Consider the following 13981-nt stretch of genomic DNA (forward strand, 5'->3'; position numbering starts at 1 on the left):
TGTCTAAGATAGATAAAAATCTATTTAACTATAAGACCTACTGGTTTAGTGTTAGTCACGCGAAGTAATGTTTAATATCAAAAGCTATAAAACTATAGGCAATCGTCCAATGTTCAATTGTTTTTGTGCAAGCAATTTCAATTTACGTTCTTATCATTGTTGTTCTCAAACGTTAAACTATATCATACAAAAATATACCTTACAAAGATTCTTCTTACGTAAACAAATACATTGTATCAGAGTATTTTCAGCGAGTCGTTTTATATTCAAATAGGTATTCGATAAAACAAACCTTTCAAACGCAGCCTTTGGCCTTCACTTACATCTGTACATATTCGCAACTAACCACCCTTTCGCTAGCTGATTTGCCTCCCTATGCCTCAGAAACCACACGAATACGCTCGTACATAACAATAATGCCCTTTCTACAGCCTCCCTGATGAATAGCAAAATAAACATACCTGCAATCCCTATACGCTTCGACCTAGTTTTGTGTATAATTTGTTATAGCGCCACCTCGCGGGTGGTTGCGGAACTACGAAGGAGATGTGTAGGAATTAATTTGTGTCGTTGCAGAAATTGACACGCTAGATGGCAGTGGCAATGAAATTATGTTAACATATTTTAACGATAGATGGACCACTGTGAAAAATAGAAAATTGTGAATTTGTATGTATTTAAATGTGAAATTGTAATTATTAATTTCATTAAAAATAACTCATGTTTTTGTTTCAGCTCTCCGAGCTCGAGCAACGAGTTCTGGAGGCTGAGGGTAGAGCGGAGGAAGCAGAAGACAAGGTAAAAATTTTATCAAAGAAAAAAAATAAAACTAACTAACTACTAGTTAACTACTTATAACTTAAATTAAAGAAAATAAGAAAGAATAAAAGTAACTCGATCTACAAAAGTCCAGACAAGTTGATACAGACATTTATACGATTGTGGATGTCAGTCATTATGATGAAAAATTAACTTAATTTTTAGCATTACGAATAAAACATGCATATAAAAGGCATTTGCAAAACAAAAATGGGCCATAGACTACGGTCACAGACTACAATAAAAATTAAGAACAGACCAAAATTCTGAATTCAAAATCTGTCCATAAGAATGAAAACCACACAACAATAGTGTATTTGAAAAGTGTATTGTTCTTTCGTATAAAAACTTTTTAGTTGAGTAACAAAAAGTTTCTATAGCTATGTTTCAGTATTCATCAACCGCAGATGGTTTCCCGATGTCTTATTACGGTGTTTAAAGTAAATATGCGATCGCAAAATCGTGCAATTAATTTAATTATAATATATTATGACAAATCATTTAAAATTTGATGTGGATCTATAGTTGGGATGTAGTTTTTTCTCTTTGCAGAAACAGCATTGTCGTATGCAAACCAAAATTGCTTTAAAAGTTTTTTTTTAAATTTCTAAATAAATATTTGTTATGTTTATGGAAAGTATATGTAACTAATATGTCAACATTCTTTGTCAGGTTTCATTTATTATCTTACGTTGCCCTGTCTTAACTATGAATATTTATTACCATATATATAACTCCGATCAAAGTTTTTGTTTTAAACGATATTCATTACGATATTTGCAGCACACATTCTGTCAATATTATGTCAAACGTCATAAGGTTACATCAAAATAGTTTGAATAGTAAAAGCACAAAAAAAATTGCTATAGTAACAAAAGTCAGGATTACTTAATATGGTGGATAAGTATTCTTGTATTTTCCAATTTCCCGCGCACTTTTCTTATTTTTTTCTTTCATTAGATCCTTCTCCTGACCATAACAAACAGAAGAAAAAAAATAAGCGAAATTGGTCCAACTGTGCACGCGTGATGCCGTGACTAAGGATTCATTTATATATATAGATATATAGATGTTGTGTTCATCAACTGTTTATCAAGAACAGTTTCTCATCTGTATTTGTGTTTAAACGCTAACTGTATAAAAATTGACCAAACTCTTTCCTACGACTGTATGTAGCAATCGTCAAAGAGCAACTTATTAGTTACTTTATATCGGAATAAGCCTTCCGTATCCCTTCAAAGCCTTTTGAATTCGCAACACCCGAGGGCATATAAGTGCAAGTCAGCGTTAAATAGTTCATTAATTACGCTTTTCAAGTTATAATTTCAACGTGAATTTTCACAGCTATTTGTAATAAAGTCGTATGAAAACGGCTTCCTTATTAAAGACTTTTAGGTATCCTTTCTAGTTTCGATATATATTTTATGTACTTATTTCAAACACAAAAACATACAGTACTTACAATATACTTAACCTACATAGTAATAATAATAAATATATATAAATAGAAAAGAAGTTAGTGAAAGAAATAGAAAATTGATAGTGATGCCTGGGGCACCATTATTACTGGCTGCATTTCCTAGCTGCTATACTTATTTGTTGAGCAAGGAAAGCACCAGCTCTAGGGTCATCAGTACCATGTACCAGGTGCCAACTTAAATCTTTAATTAGCGCCTGTGCACTTGAACCAACGGCCCAAGAGTCTCTACTTCAATGGGAACAAAATCACAGTTCGAGGAAAGATTGCCGTTTATTATTTTCCGCCTGCTCTGCGGCCTCTCCAGCTTTTGTGTTTGTCCAAAGTAGATGGGTAGAGGCTAACGTGTCCACACAAGTAGCATCCCATACCAAAGCCCGTCCCATCCCTCAGGGGATCAAAGAGATCCCAACCGGCCACTTGCCATCATCTCTAGCGATGCCTGATGGCTCCAAAGTATCTGGAACATTGACGAAAGCATTTGATGTTCTTGAGTGCGGCCTGGCGATAAAACGACCTGCATCCTTTTATCAATGAAGGCCATGGTGTCTAAGCCATAAGGGCACTTATGGGAAGTTGATATGGGCACTACTAAGCGATGCAATGCGAAGTGTTTCATGGTCCAAAAGGATGCCGTCGTTGGCAAAGTACAAGCATAAAGCCAATGACCGGCTTCCTTAGATCCCACTACCACTACCAACCTTGCGTGGTCTGTAATTGAGGTGTGACCAAATTAGTTTTTGAATTCAATTGCATGTTATGTATATTTATTTACTTTTAACTATAGTAATTCTAAATTGATTTATTAATTTCAAGTACTAGTAATAGTCACGTGCTAATACATATTTAAATAAGTTATTTCGTTCTGGCATTATTTTTTTTTGTTTCACGTATATAACTGGAATGTGATGAATGATTCTCATTTCGGACACCAAGATACCCTATGGGTCGCAGAGCCAGCGGAGCGGTTGATGGCTCATAATCAAATAAAAACTATATATACATATAATTCGTCAATATAGGCTCAGGTATACAAGTATGTGTATGCCTATAACACACGCTTACACGAATGCGCGTTCAGTCTCAAATTGATAGCGAATATTCATGTACATTTTTCTTTATACATATTGAATTCAGAACAAAAAAACTCTCAAAAATTGCCTAATTCCAAACAGTGGTTATGGGTTATGGCACATTTGCTAAACGTTGTGATTGAGCAATGGGGAGACTCTCGGGGATTACCAGGGGTTGAAATGTAGGGATAGCAAAGCGTTTTTAGTATTTTTAGCATTTTTAGTATTGAGTGATTCATATTTAGTACTAGATTAATAGTATGTATAAACCCTTTAAACTCTCGCTTTGAAAACACTGTTCTTTTGGGTTTAATATATTTTTTTAAAACATACCTATAAGTGCTTTTCACAATAAAAACTTGTATATTTCCTTTATGTACTAATGTACTGGGGGTTGTCAATATTGTCTGAATGTAATAAAAAAACTAAACTCCCTTGTAAATGTTTACGTAAAATATTATATTCCGAGATCCATACCGTCATCAATTTTATATCGATTAAAACAGCAGAGTTCACATATACTTAGAAAGTTTCCCATTGTCTTGTAATGTCTTAATTTACGCACATCTTTTTATTACCAAATTGCTTAGCCATCTATGAACATTAATAAACTGAAATCTTATTATTGGAAAAATAAACTACAGATACCTGGATGAAATTCCTTGTTAACGAGTTAACCCATAATCCTCCCAATTATTTATGTTTCAGATTGTGGAATAAACAATCAATAATCTTAACCTCTATGGTAATAATAATAATTCAAAATGGATATATAGAAAAGTAAAAAAACTAAATCAATTGCTAACATTTTAAACCCTATTTCTCTATTCAGAGTTCTGCATTCTTAGCCTGTGTATGATACAATTTTATTTGGCAGACATTTGCTGGTGTTCTTGAATCTTCTTGGTTTCAAGGTTGAAAGAATACCCTAGTCTCGTGCCAATTTATTTATTGTATGACGTCAACGTGAAATACGACAGCGTATGTAAAAGCAGAGATTTATTTATCTGAAAAGTTCTGCCAACAAAATGTAGAAATAATCAAAAGAAAATTCAATTACAAAACTAATGCCACACGTTTAAGCTGCAAACACAGCATTCATTATTATTATTTATCATTGTGCTTTAACTATTATTATTATTAATAGAAACCTAATTTATAATATCGATCGACAAATTCTTTACGATAGCACGGTTATTGCAGATTTTAAGACAACTCTGCGAATCTGTGAATAAATGAAATTTATAGAAGTATATATTAATAAATACAAAATTACTTGTTAAACTATGTACTTATAGATTTACTATTCGTATAAGATCTTTAATTCATCTGATGTAAGATAAATCTGGATGCTACCAAGGTAAGCTTAGACAATTTTTAAATGGGTTGTAAAATCTATAAAATTAATAAATCAATGGCGCTACAACCTTTTTTTTAGGTCTAGGCCTCATATCTATGTATCTGTTTCATGATCATTTGTTAATCGAATAGGCAAGTAGGTGATCAGCCTTCTGTGCCTGACGCACGCCGTCGACTTTTTGGGTCTAAGACAAGCCGGTTTCCTCACGATGTTTTCCTTCACCGTTCGAGCTAATGTTAAATGCCCACATAGAAAGAAAATCCATTGATGCACAGCCGGGGATCGGACTTACGACCTCAGGGATCAGAGTCGCATGCTGAAGCCACTAGGCTTCAACCTTCTGCTCAAACCATTAGCTAAAACTAGAGTTACTTGAAAACTCGTAATCGAATCCGGTACTTCACATTATCACAACAGTCTGTAGAGCGCATTTAACATCCGCTCGAACGGTGTAGGAAAAGCATCGTGAGAAAACCGACTTGCCTTAGACCGAGAGGGTCGACGGGGTGTGTTCGGCACAAAAGAATCACCTACTTGCGTTTGAGACAAATGATCATGAAACATATACAGAAATCTGAGGCCCAGACCTAAACAGTAGCGCCACTGATATTATTTTTTGAAGAACGGCGTGTAAATAATACAAAAGAACTCAGTCATAAAAAATATTATGACTACTAATTATCATTACTATCCATACACTGCCTGTTGTAATATCGATGTACCCGCACTTTTGTACAAATTTTTATTTTTGTTTCTTCACTTTATCGAATGAATTTTACAAGAATATACGGTTCATTTGATAACACGATACATTCCTTAAAATTTCTCACTAAGTGAATGTAATTCTTTGAGAGAAATAAAGTATTGAACCGAAGTTTATCAATGGTTTTGCGGACGCTACTGTTGCTTACACAATGCAGCGGCATTCCCGAATGGCGTCGATCGATTTTTCTCTATGCACCACTCTATGACTCACTCCCCATTTGAAACATGTCTAGTGTTTTCCAACTCTCTCCAATCCTTCAAGGGGTTTATTTTTATTGAAGTTTAGTCTTGATTGTTTTACTAGTCTTTTTCCTTCAACCTTTGAACGCGATGAGATAGCTTTTTGTTTTTTACGGATTACAACGCCTTTGTCGCGATTCGAAAGTTAATAAAGTCCTTGTTATAAACTCAAAATAACTTTATTCGTATATGTACAAGTACACTCATAAACGTCAGAAAAAATATTAAATGAATTCTAACTTTATATTATATAAGACACTCGCAAACAAAACGCAATAATATTAACATTAAAAATTAATGTGACAGAAATTTTAAAATAGAGCGATCTCCCAAAATTTAAGCCTATTTTGAGGCTGAAGATCGTACTATCAAAAGTATAGTGCATAATGAAACAAATTATATTTAATTGTTTTTTTCCTGTTAGCCTAAGAAGCTTTCACGAACTAATATGTTATGAATGCATATAACTTGGTATATATGAGCTTATACATGTTACATTTCATGTTTTTTATTCAATTTAACTGTTTAGATCGATGGCTATGTTTCCATTCGTGTTAGTTCGTGTAAGTAGTTACGCAATAAAATTGAAATTTTGGTTAAATTTGATTCAAGTATTTGTTAATCGAGCACAGTTTTATAGCACTAAAGATATAGCAAAACACAATAGCTTAGTAACCCCTTCATAATACCCCATGTGGTTCATCAATTCAGTTAAATTTGCTCAATTTTATCCCCTATCAACCGAAGAATAAAATTTAAAAACGTTTTTTTATCTATGTCTGGCAATACAGCAACCCTCCACGCATGCGTTCTAACAAACTTCACACCGCTCCACCACGCTTCGTTTTCACAACTTCACTCCGAACGTGTACATAACAAAATAATCTAAATATCGTCTTTAACCATAATACATCCAAATAATCCGTCTCATACAATTCTAATTCGCAACGAATCGCTTTAATAGTATAACAGTGTCAAAGGAACCGATAGATATATTAGTGTTCATCTTTGAGCAAGGAATTTTCGAGTTGCTTTAAGGAAGCTTTGTGATATGTCGAAACCGAAAATCCTGAAGGCCCATAGATTGAGTGCGGAGTACGCTGAGAGGAACGGGCATCCTGTGAAGAAAATCGACCCAGCGAACACGTAGCAGCCAGTAAGTAGTATCATATTTCTATCAGCACGAGAAAAACCGCTATCTAAAATATGACTGTTCCACTTAATTTGTTGATAATTCTGACACTATAGTTAATAATTCAAGAGGTATATTTTTATTACGACTGCTCTATTATTTTTATTTAAGGTTTATATACTTCTATTAGTAACATTTAATTCTGGGTTTACATAGGTAATTATCTATGGAAAGTTATCCTACGAACCCCTATTAGGTAATTAATAAATATTATCGTGTCAGTGTTCGTACATATTTGATGAATTTATTATTAAAATAGTTAATGTAACCTCGTGTAGAGGCAAAATGGCGTCGACAGCTGTTTCGCGTACGCATGCGTGGTTAGTTTCGCGCCTAATTTCACGTATCGTAACGTAGACAATCGTGTAAAATCGAACCTAATATTTATTTGTAAGTATTAACAAATGGATGACCCCGTAACGAATATTTATTTTATTAATAACGTGAAATATTATTAAACAAACTATTTAAAATTGTTTTTTTTTATTTCCTATAAGCAATTCTAAGAGATATTTACCTTTTACCTAAAAAATGAGGATTGGTTCAGCGGACACTTCCTAGCACATGTCGTGGGCCCAAACAACGACGACGTTTCAAAGGGAATTAATTGTCTTCCAACTGGCATACATATATTAATAAATATTAATAATGAAACAGATAGCAAGATTGTGGACGACTAAAAATTTATCTGGCGTTTTGGCCATGAAAAAATTGTGTTAATAATAACCATTTTTAATATTTCCGCGTGAATCGATACTATAAAATAGACTAGGGTTATTGCACTCAATAACTCCACAGAGCCGATAAGTCGGCGGATTAATCGCTCAACTGAGTCCAGAGATTATAGAATGTTTTGTTTGTGCTAGATAAAACGGAAATCCTGAAGAAACTTTTTGTACGCATTGTTCTATTTTTTTATTAAATTTTATTATTTAGTGCGCATACATGTGAATCGTTATAAAAATGATTTTGCATACTTTTATGAAATATACGTGAAACAGATATTGTTTGTTATTTCGTATACTATTTTATAAATAGTTGCTATAAAATATAGGACTAGTTGTTATCAAAATAGTTTTAACTCTCGATGACCGTTTAATTTCTAAGTTTCTTAACCAATTTACACACCCTATACCTAATTTATTTCGTAATATTACAGCTAGCAAAAATTATGTACTAAAAATATAGCTTATGCTGGAATACATAATATTTACAAAAGAGAAATAACAATAAAAATATCCAATACATTTAACTTAGTAATACCTAATTTGGCTGTGATGGTGTAAAAGTGAGGGAAACTACGTGAAGGTATATCTGGACTGTGCTCATGATGCAGGTGATTTTACGCTATGGATATTCTTAACCATATTCCGCGATAGCTTAGACAAATCAAGGCTTAAATATTGGTCGTTGTTTATCCGGACTGAGCTATACAAAGCTGAGTTTTTTGCATAGTTAGTGGTGATGTGAGGAACATGAAAAAAAACATAATATTTGAAACATTTTCTTCTTATCTTTTATTAAATAGCTTTTCCCTAAACTCCCTTAATTATGGAAGAATCATTTAGGAAAGACAATGTTTTGTTACATATCAATCTTATATAAATCGTGTCTAACGTTATATATTATATAGCTATATATGTATATTATCACATAAGATTGTAGGTTGTGATTTAAAAAAAATACACGGAGTTTTCGTACTTTATATGTTCTTCATTCTTCATAAACAAGTCAAGCAAGTTCGAATAATTCTTTCGGGATCGACCCCAATACATAATAGCAATAACGAAAGGATATATGTATAATGTATATCTAAAATAGGACGTTTACATAGGTCACAGCATTAAATTTTAGCTCCGCATCTTCTATCGCATTTACCATGAAGACTGTTCTTTTTTATGTAATAGCAGGCAAACGGGCAAGAGGCTCACCTGATGTGAAGCGATACCGCCGCCCATGGACACTCACATTGCCAGAAGGCTCGCAAGTGCGGTGCCGGCCTTTCAAGAATTAGTACGCTCTTTTCTTGAAGGACCCTAAGTCGAATTGGTTCGGAAATACTTCAGTGGGCAGCTGGTTCCACATAGTGGTGGTGCGCGGCAAAAACTGCCTTAGAAAACGCTCAGTTGTGGAACGACGGACGTCGAGGTGATACGGATGGTATTTTGTATTTTGCCTTGACGTCCGATAATGAAACTCAGCTGCGGGTATTAGACCGAACAACTCTTCTGAACACTCCCCATGGTAAATGCGGTAGAAGATGCAGAGGGACCTAACATCTCTACGCAACGCCAAGGGATCAAGCCGCACGGAAAGTGATTGGTCGTCGACGATTCGAACCGCTCTTCGTTGAATACGGTCTAGTGGAAGGAGCTGGTACTGGGGAGCTCCCGCCCAGAGGTGAGAACAGTATTCCATGTGGGGCCGAATTTGCGCTTTATAGAGTTGCAAGCGGTGGCCCGGAGTGAAGAACCGTCTCGCCTTGCTGAGCACACCAAGCTTTTTGGAGGCTAATTTAGCCTTCCCTTCCAAATGACCGCGAAACTGGACGTTATTCGATATGTCAACGCCCAATATTCCGATGTTAGCTGAGGCTTTAAGGAGAGTGCCTTCAAAGAGGGGAGTAGCGACAAAGGGAGTTTTTTTAGCGGAAAACGCGCATACTTGTGTCTTCTTGGGGTTAAATTGGACTAGATTTAGTCTACCCCAGTTCGAGACTCCACGTAAAAGAGTTTCGACTTCAGACACAAGTTTGTTCCGGCACTCATCAACAACAGCCCGAGAAATACCTGCCCGGCCCGTGTAAAAAGTAACCCCAGTGCTGTCGTCAGCATAGCAATGAAGGTTGCTAAGTTGCAACATATCATTAATATGCAGAATAAACAGGGTCGGGGATAGGACACAGCCTTGTGGGACACCAGCATTGACGGGTTTAAGGTCGGAGCATGCTCCGTCGATGACGACCTTAATGCTCCGATCAGCGAGAAAGCTGGAAATCCAGTTGCATAATTTCTCGGGGAGCCCATAGGCTGGAAGCTTCGAGAGCAGTGCTCTATGCCACACCCGATCGAAGGCTTTCGCTATGTCCAAACTTATCGCCAGCGCCTCCCCCTTGGACTCAATTGCCTCTGCCCACCTACGTGTAAGGTATACAAGGAGGTCACCAGCTGAGCGACCACGACGAAAGCCGTACTGAGAATCGCTAGTCAGCTGGCTGCCCTCTAAATACCTCAAGAGCTGGCCGTTAATAATGGTTTCCATTATTTTGGAGAACAAGGAGGTTATTGCGATTGGGCGATAGTTGGATGGATCAGAGCGATCGCCTTTTTTAGGGATCGGATGTATCAAAGCTGTCTTCCAGCACTTCGGAGCAGTGTTGAGGGAGTACAGGTACCGGAAAAGGCGCGTTAGGACCGGAGCCAACTCAGGAGCACAAGTACGCAGCACAACCCGCTCGACTTATCGATGTCCAGGGATAATAAATGTTTACGGATAGCACGTTGCCGGAATGTAACTTCAGGCATCGTAGTATGACGACGCAATAATGTCGGTGGTTCCTTCCCCTGATCATCCAAAGTTGAGTTCGACGCAAAGAGACAGCCTAGAAGATCGGCCTTCTCTTTTGCAGTATGGGCCAGTGAGTCATCCTCCCCATGCAGTGGTGGAATAGAGGGCTGACAGAAATTCCCTTGGACAGCTTTGGCAAGAGACCAGAAGGCTCGAGTTCCCGAAGGAAGGTGGGCCAATTTCTCACCAAACCTGGCAATATGCTCTGACTTTGCCTTAGCGATTTCCCGTTTGAAGGACCTAGAGGCTGAATTGTATGCTTTTTTACGTTCGCCGATAGCCGCATCACAGGATGTCGCCGCTTCTGCCCAGGCTTTAAAGCATTCACGCTTACGGCGCAAAGCCTCTTTGCACGAACGCCTAAACCAAGGCTGGGACTTGCCACCGACCGGCACCGCAGAGAATGGAATAAAAAGTTCCATGCCCTGCAGGACCACATCAGCGACAGAGTCAGCGACGGCATCCGGAGTACTCAACGAAAAGCAAATGGGCCCCCAAGGGCCGCAGGGACGCAAAAAAAGACCGCATCCCGTCCCAATCTGCTGACTTATAGTTCCACACACGGCGACAGCCCGCAAAGCTAGGCCGTAAAGGGCGCGTGAGCGGCACAATGCTCCGTACCACGCAATGATCTGATGAACCCAATGGCGGGTCAACAGAGACTTGGTAGGTCTCCGGATGTGAAGTCAGCAGAAGGTCCAACAAAGAAGGTTTATGACCATCCACATCTGGTATTCGCGTAATCGCAGAGACCATTTGCGTCAAGTCGTAGGCTAAAGCAAAGTCGTGAAAGGATCTTCCCGCGTGATCGGTGGTTTCAGAGCCGAGCCAATCGGCATGGTGGGCGTTAAAATCGCCAAGTATCACGATTTCAGCGGTAGGAATCCTTTCGAGCAGGGAATCTGTAGCCATTTGGATGTGCTCAATGAGTCGGTCAGTTTCGGTATTTCCGCTATGGGACCTATACAGGCATGCGTAGAATCGCGGATGGTCATCGCAGTCTACGCGCAGCCAGAGGTTAGATAGGTCCTTTCCTTCAAGCGTCCCGAGGCGACGAGAACAGATATCATCTCTGACGTACACGCAAACTCCAGCCCGCGGCACAAATGAATGTTCCAATTTGTACCCCGGGTAGGAGAGGTAAGAAGTATCAGCCGGGGAGGAAATCTGAGTCTCGGTAAGAAAGAGCAAGGCCGGCTTCGCAGTCTCTAAATGATAGTGGACAGCGTGGATGTTGGAGTTGAGCCCCCTAATATTTGTGAAGTCCACGGCGAGTGTGGATGGGGGTGCCTTTGTTGGATTGCTCCGTTTGCCCCGAGACCGATAATTATTTTTTTTGAAGAGCGCAGAATTGCCCCCCCCCCAGAATACGAAGGGCAGCCTGTGCGTTCACCACCGGGTGCTGAGTGTCCCGGTGGTGGATGCCCAGAGGGGGATTCTCCACCGCAAGCGCGTGTGGTACCCCCCTGGGGTAGATTCTGATTCTTCTGCACCTTCATATTTCTTGTAAGGGTGGGGGGGGGTGGTCTCCGGGAATCTTTCTCACCGCACGAAACGCGAGTACAAGAAGGCGAACCTTTTGTATCACTTTACGCCGGTTTTCTGAAAGACAGTGGTACTGCCCCGGTCGTGCCTGCCCGTTTGGCTGAAGCCAGGAGGCAACAGCATGGCACTCCCACTAGGAAGGGATTGACTGATTGCGCTGGTGAAGTAACCTCTGTCACAGGTAATTTCACCAGTGGCGATGGAGTCGTCACGTCCCGACGCCAGAAAGCAGCCAAGTTTCATCATCGGTCTTTGAGTCACAATATGATCTTCCACCTCGACGTCATATGTTTACCACGCACCAACACTATGTTGAACCAGCTGCTACTGTAGTAGGTCCGAACCAATTCGACTTAGGGTCCTACAAGAAAAGAGCCAGATTCTTAAACAGCCGGCAACGCCCTCGCACACATTCATGGGTGGTGGCATTACATAACATCAGGTGAGCTTCTGTCCGGTTCCGGCCGGAAACGCACTCGGGAGCCCTCTGGCATTGAGAATGTCCATGGGCAGTATCACTTAACATCTGATGAACCACCTGCCAGTTTTCCTCCTGTACCATAAAAAAGAGCGAACAATTTCTTCAAAGGCCGGCAACGCACTCGGGAACCCTCTGGCATTGAGAATGTCCATGGGCAGTATCACTTAACATCTGATGAACCACCTGCCCGTTTACCCACTATACCATAAAAAAGAGCGAACAATCTCTCCAAAGGCCGGCAACGCACTCGGGAACCCTCTGGCATTGAGAATGTCCATGGGCAGTATCACTTAACATCTGATGAACCACCTGCCCGTTTACCCCCTGTACCATAAAAAAGAGCGAACAATGTCTTCAAAGGCCTGCAACGCACTCGGGAACCCTCTGGCATTGAGAATGTCCATGGGCAGTATCACTTAACATCTGATGAACCACCTGCCCGTTTACCCACTATACCATAAAAAAGAGCGAACAATCTCTCCAAAGGCCGGCAACGCACTCGGGAACCCTCTGGCATTGAGAATGTCCATGGGCAGTATCACTTAACATCTGATGAACCACCTGCCCGTTTACCCCCTGTACCATAAAAAAGAGCGAACAATGTCTTCAAAGGCCTGCAACGCACTCGGGAACCCTCTGGCATTGAGAATGTCCATGGGCAGTAAGTATCACTTAACATCTGATGAACCACCTGCCCGTTTACCCACTATACCATAAAAAAGAGCGAACAATCTCTCCAAAGGCCGGCAACGCACTCGGGAACCCTCTGGCATTGAGAATGTCCATGGGCAGTATCACTTAACATCTGATGAACCACCTGCCCGTTTACCCACTATACCATAAAAAAGAGCGAACAATGTCTTCAAAGGCCTGCAACGCACTCGGGAACCCTCTGGCATTGAGAATGTCCATGGGCAGTATCACTTAACATCTGATGAACCACCTGCCCGTTTACCTCCTGTACCATAAAATAGGGCATGCAATGTCTTCAAAATCCTACAGCGCACTCCTGAGCCCTCTGCCATTGAGAATGTCCATGGCAGTATCACTTAACATCGGTCAGCCTCCTGCCCGTTTACTTCTTGTCTATAAAAAAAACACAAATATTAATTCTTTTGTGAGAACGTGCAACAAAATTTTTTTAAGAAGATCACGTTTAAAATTGTTACCGGAAGCCCCATTTCCTTCGTGCACACTTATCTATATTGGTCACTTGTCACGGTCAATTATTACGTTAACCAGTCTTAAATAATGAGGAGTTCTTCGGGCTGATTTGACAGTGAGATATAGATTAACATTTCTTTGAAATTGTACATAGAACTTTAAAATTGCTTTCCATATTTTTAGTTTTTCGCTGATGTCACCAGCTTAAAATTACGTGGTATTATTTAGTCACGCTCTTCATTTCTGAAGATCGTGTGACGCCGGACTACTTCCTTCACTCCCCGTCTTCATCAACCAT

At 39.4% G+C, this 13981-nt stretch overlaps 1 protein-coding gene across 1 annotated transcript in view; it reads left to right on the forward strand.

The window, feature by feature from the left end:
• The window catches only part of LOC123707471 (uncharacterized protein CG43867), a 258717-nt gene that overhangs the window by 195191 nt on the left and 49545 nt on the right, over positions 1-13981 (forward strand). The window contains exon 4 of the mRNA XM_045657538.1: positions 736-798. Coding sequence (XP_045513494.1) covers positions 736-798 — 63 coding nt within the window. The remainder of the gene's footprint in view (positions 1-735; positions 799-13981) is intronic.

Source organism: Pieris brassicae, chromosome 1 (assembly GCF_905147105.1).
Source record: "Pieris brassicae chromosome 1, ilPieBrab1.1, whole genome shotgun sequence".
Lineage (NCBI taxonomy): Eukaryota > Metazoa > Arthropoda > Insecta > Lepidoptera > Pieridae > Pieris > Pieris brassicae.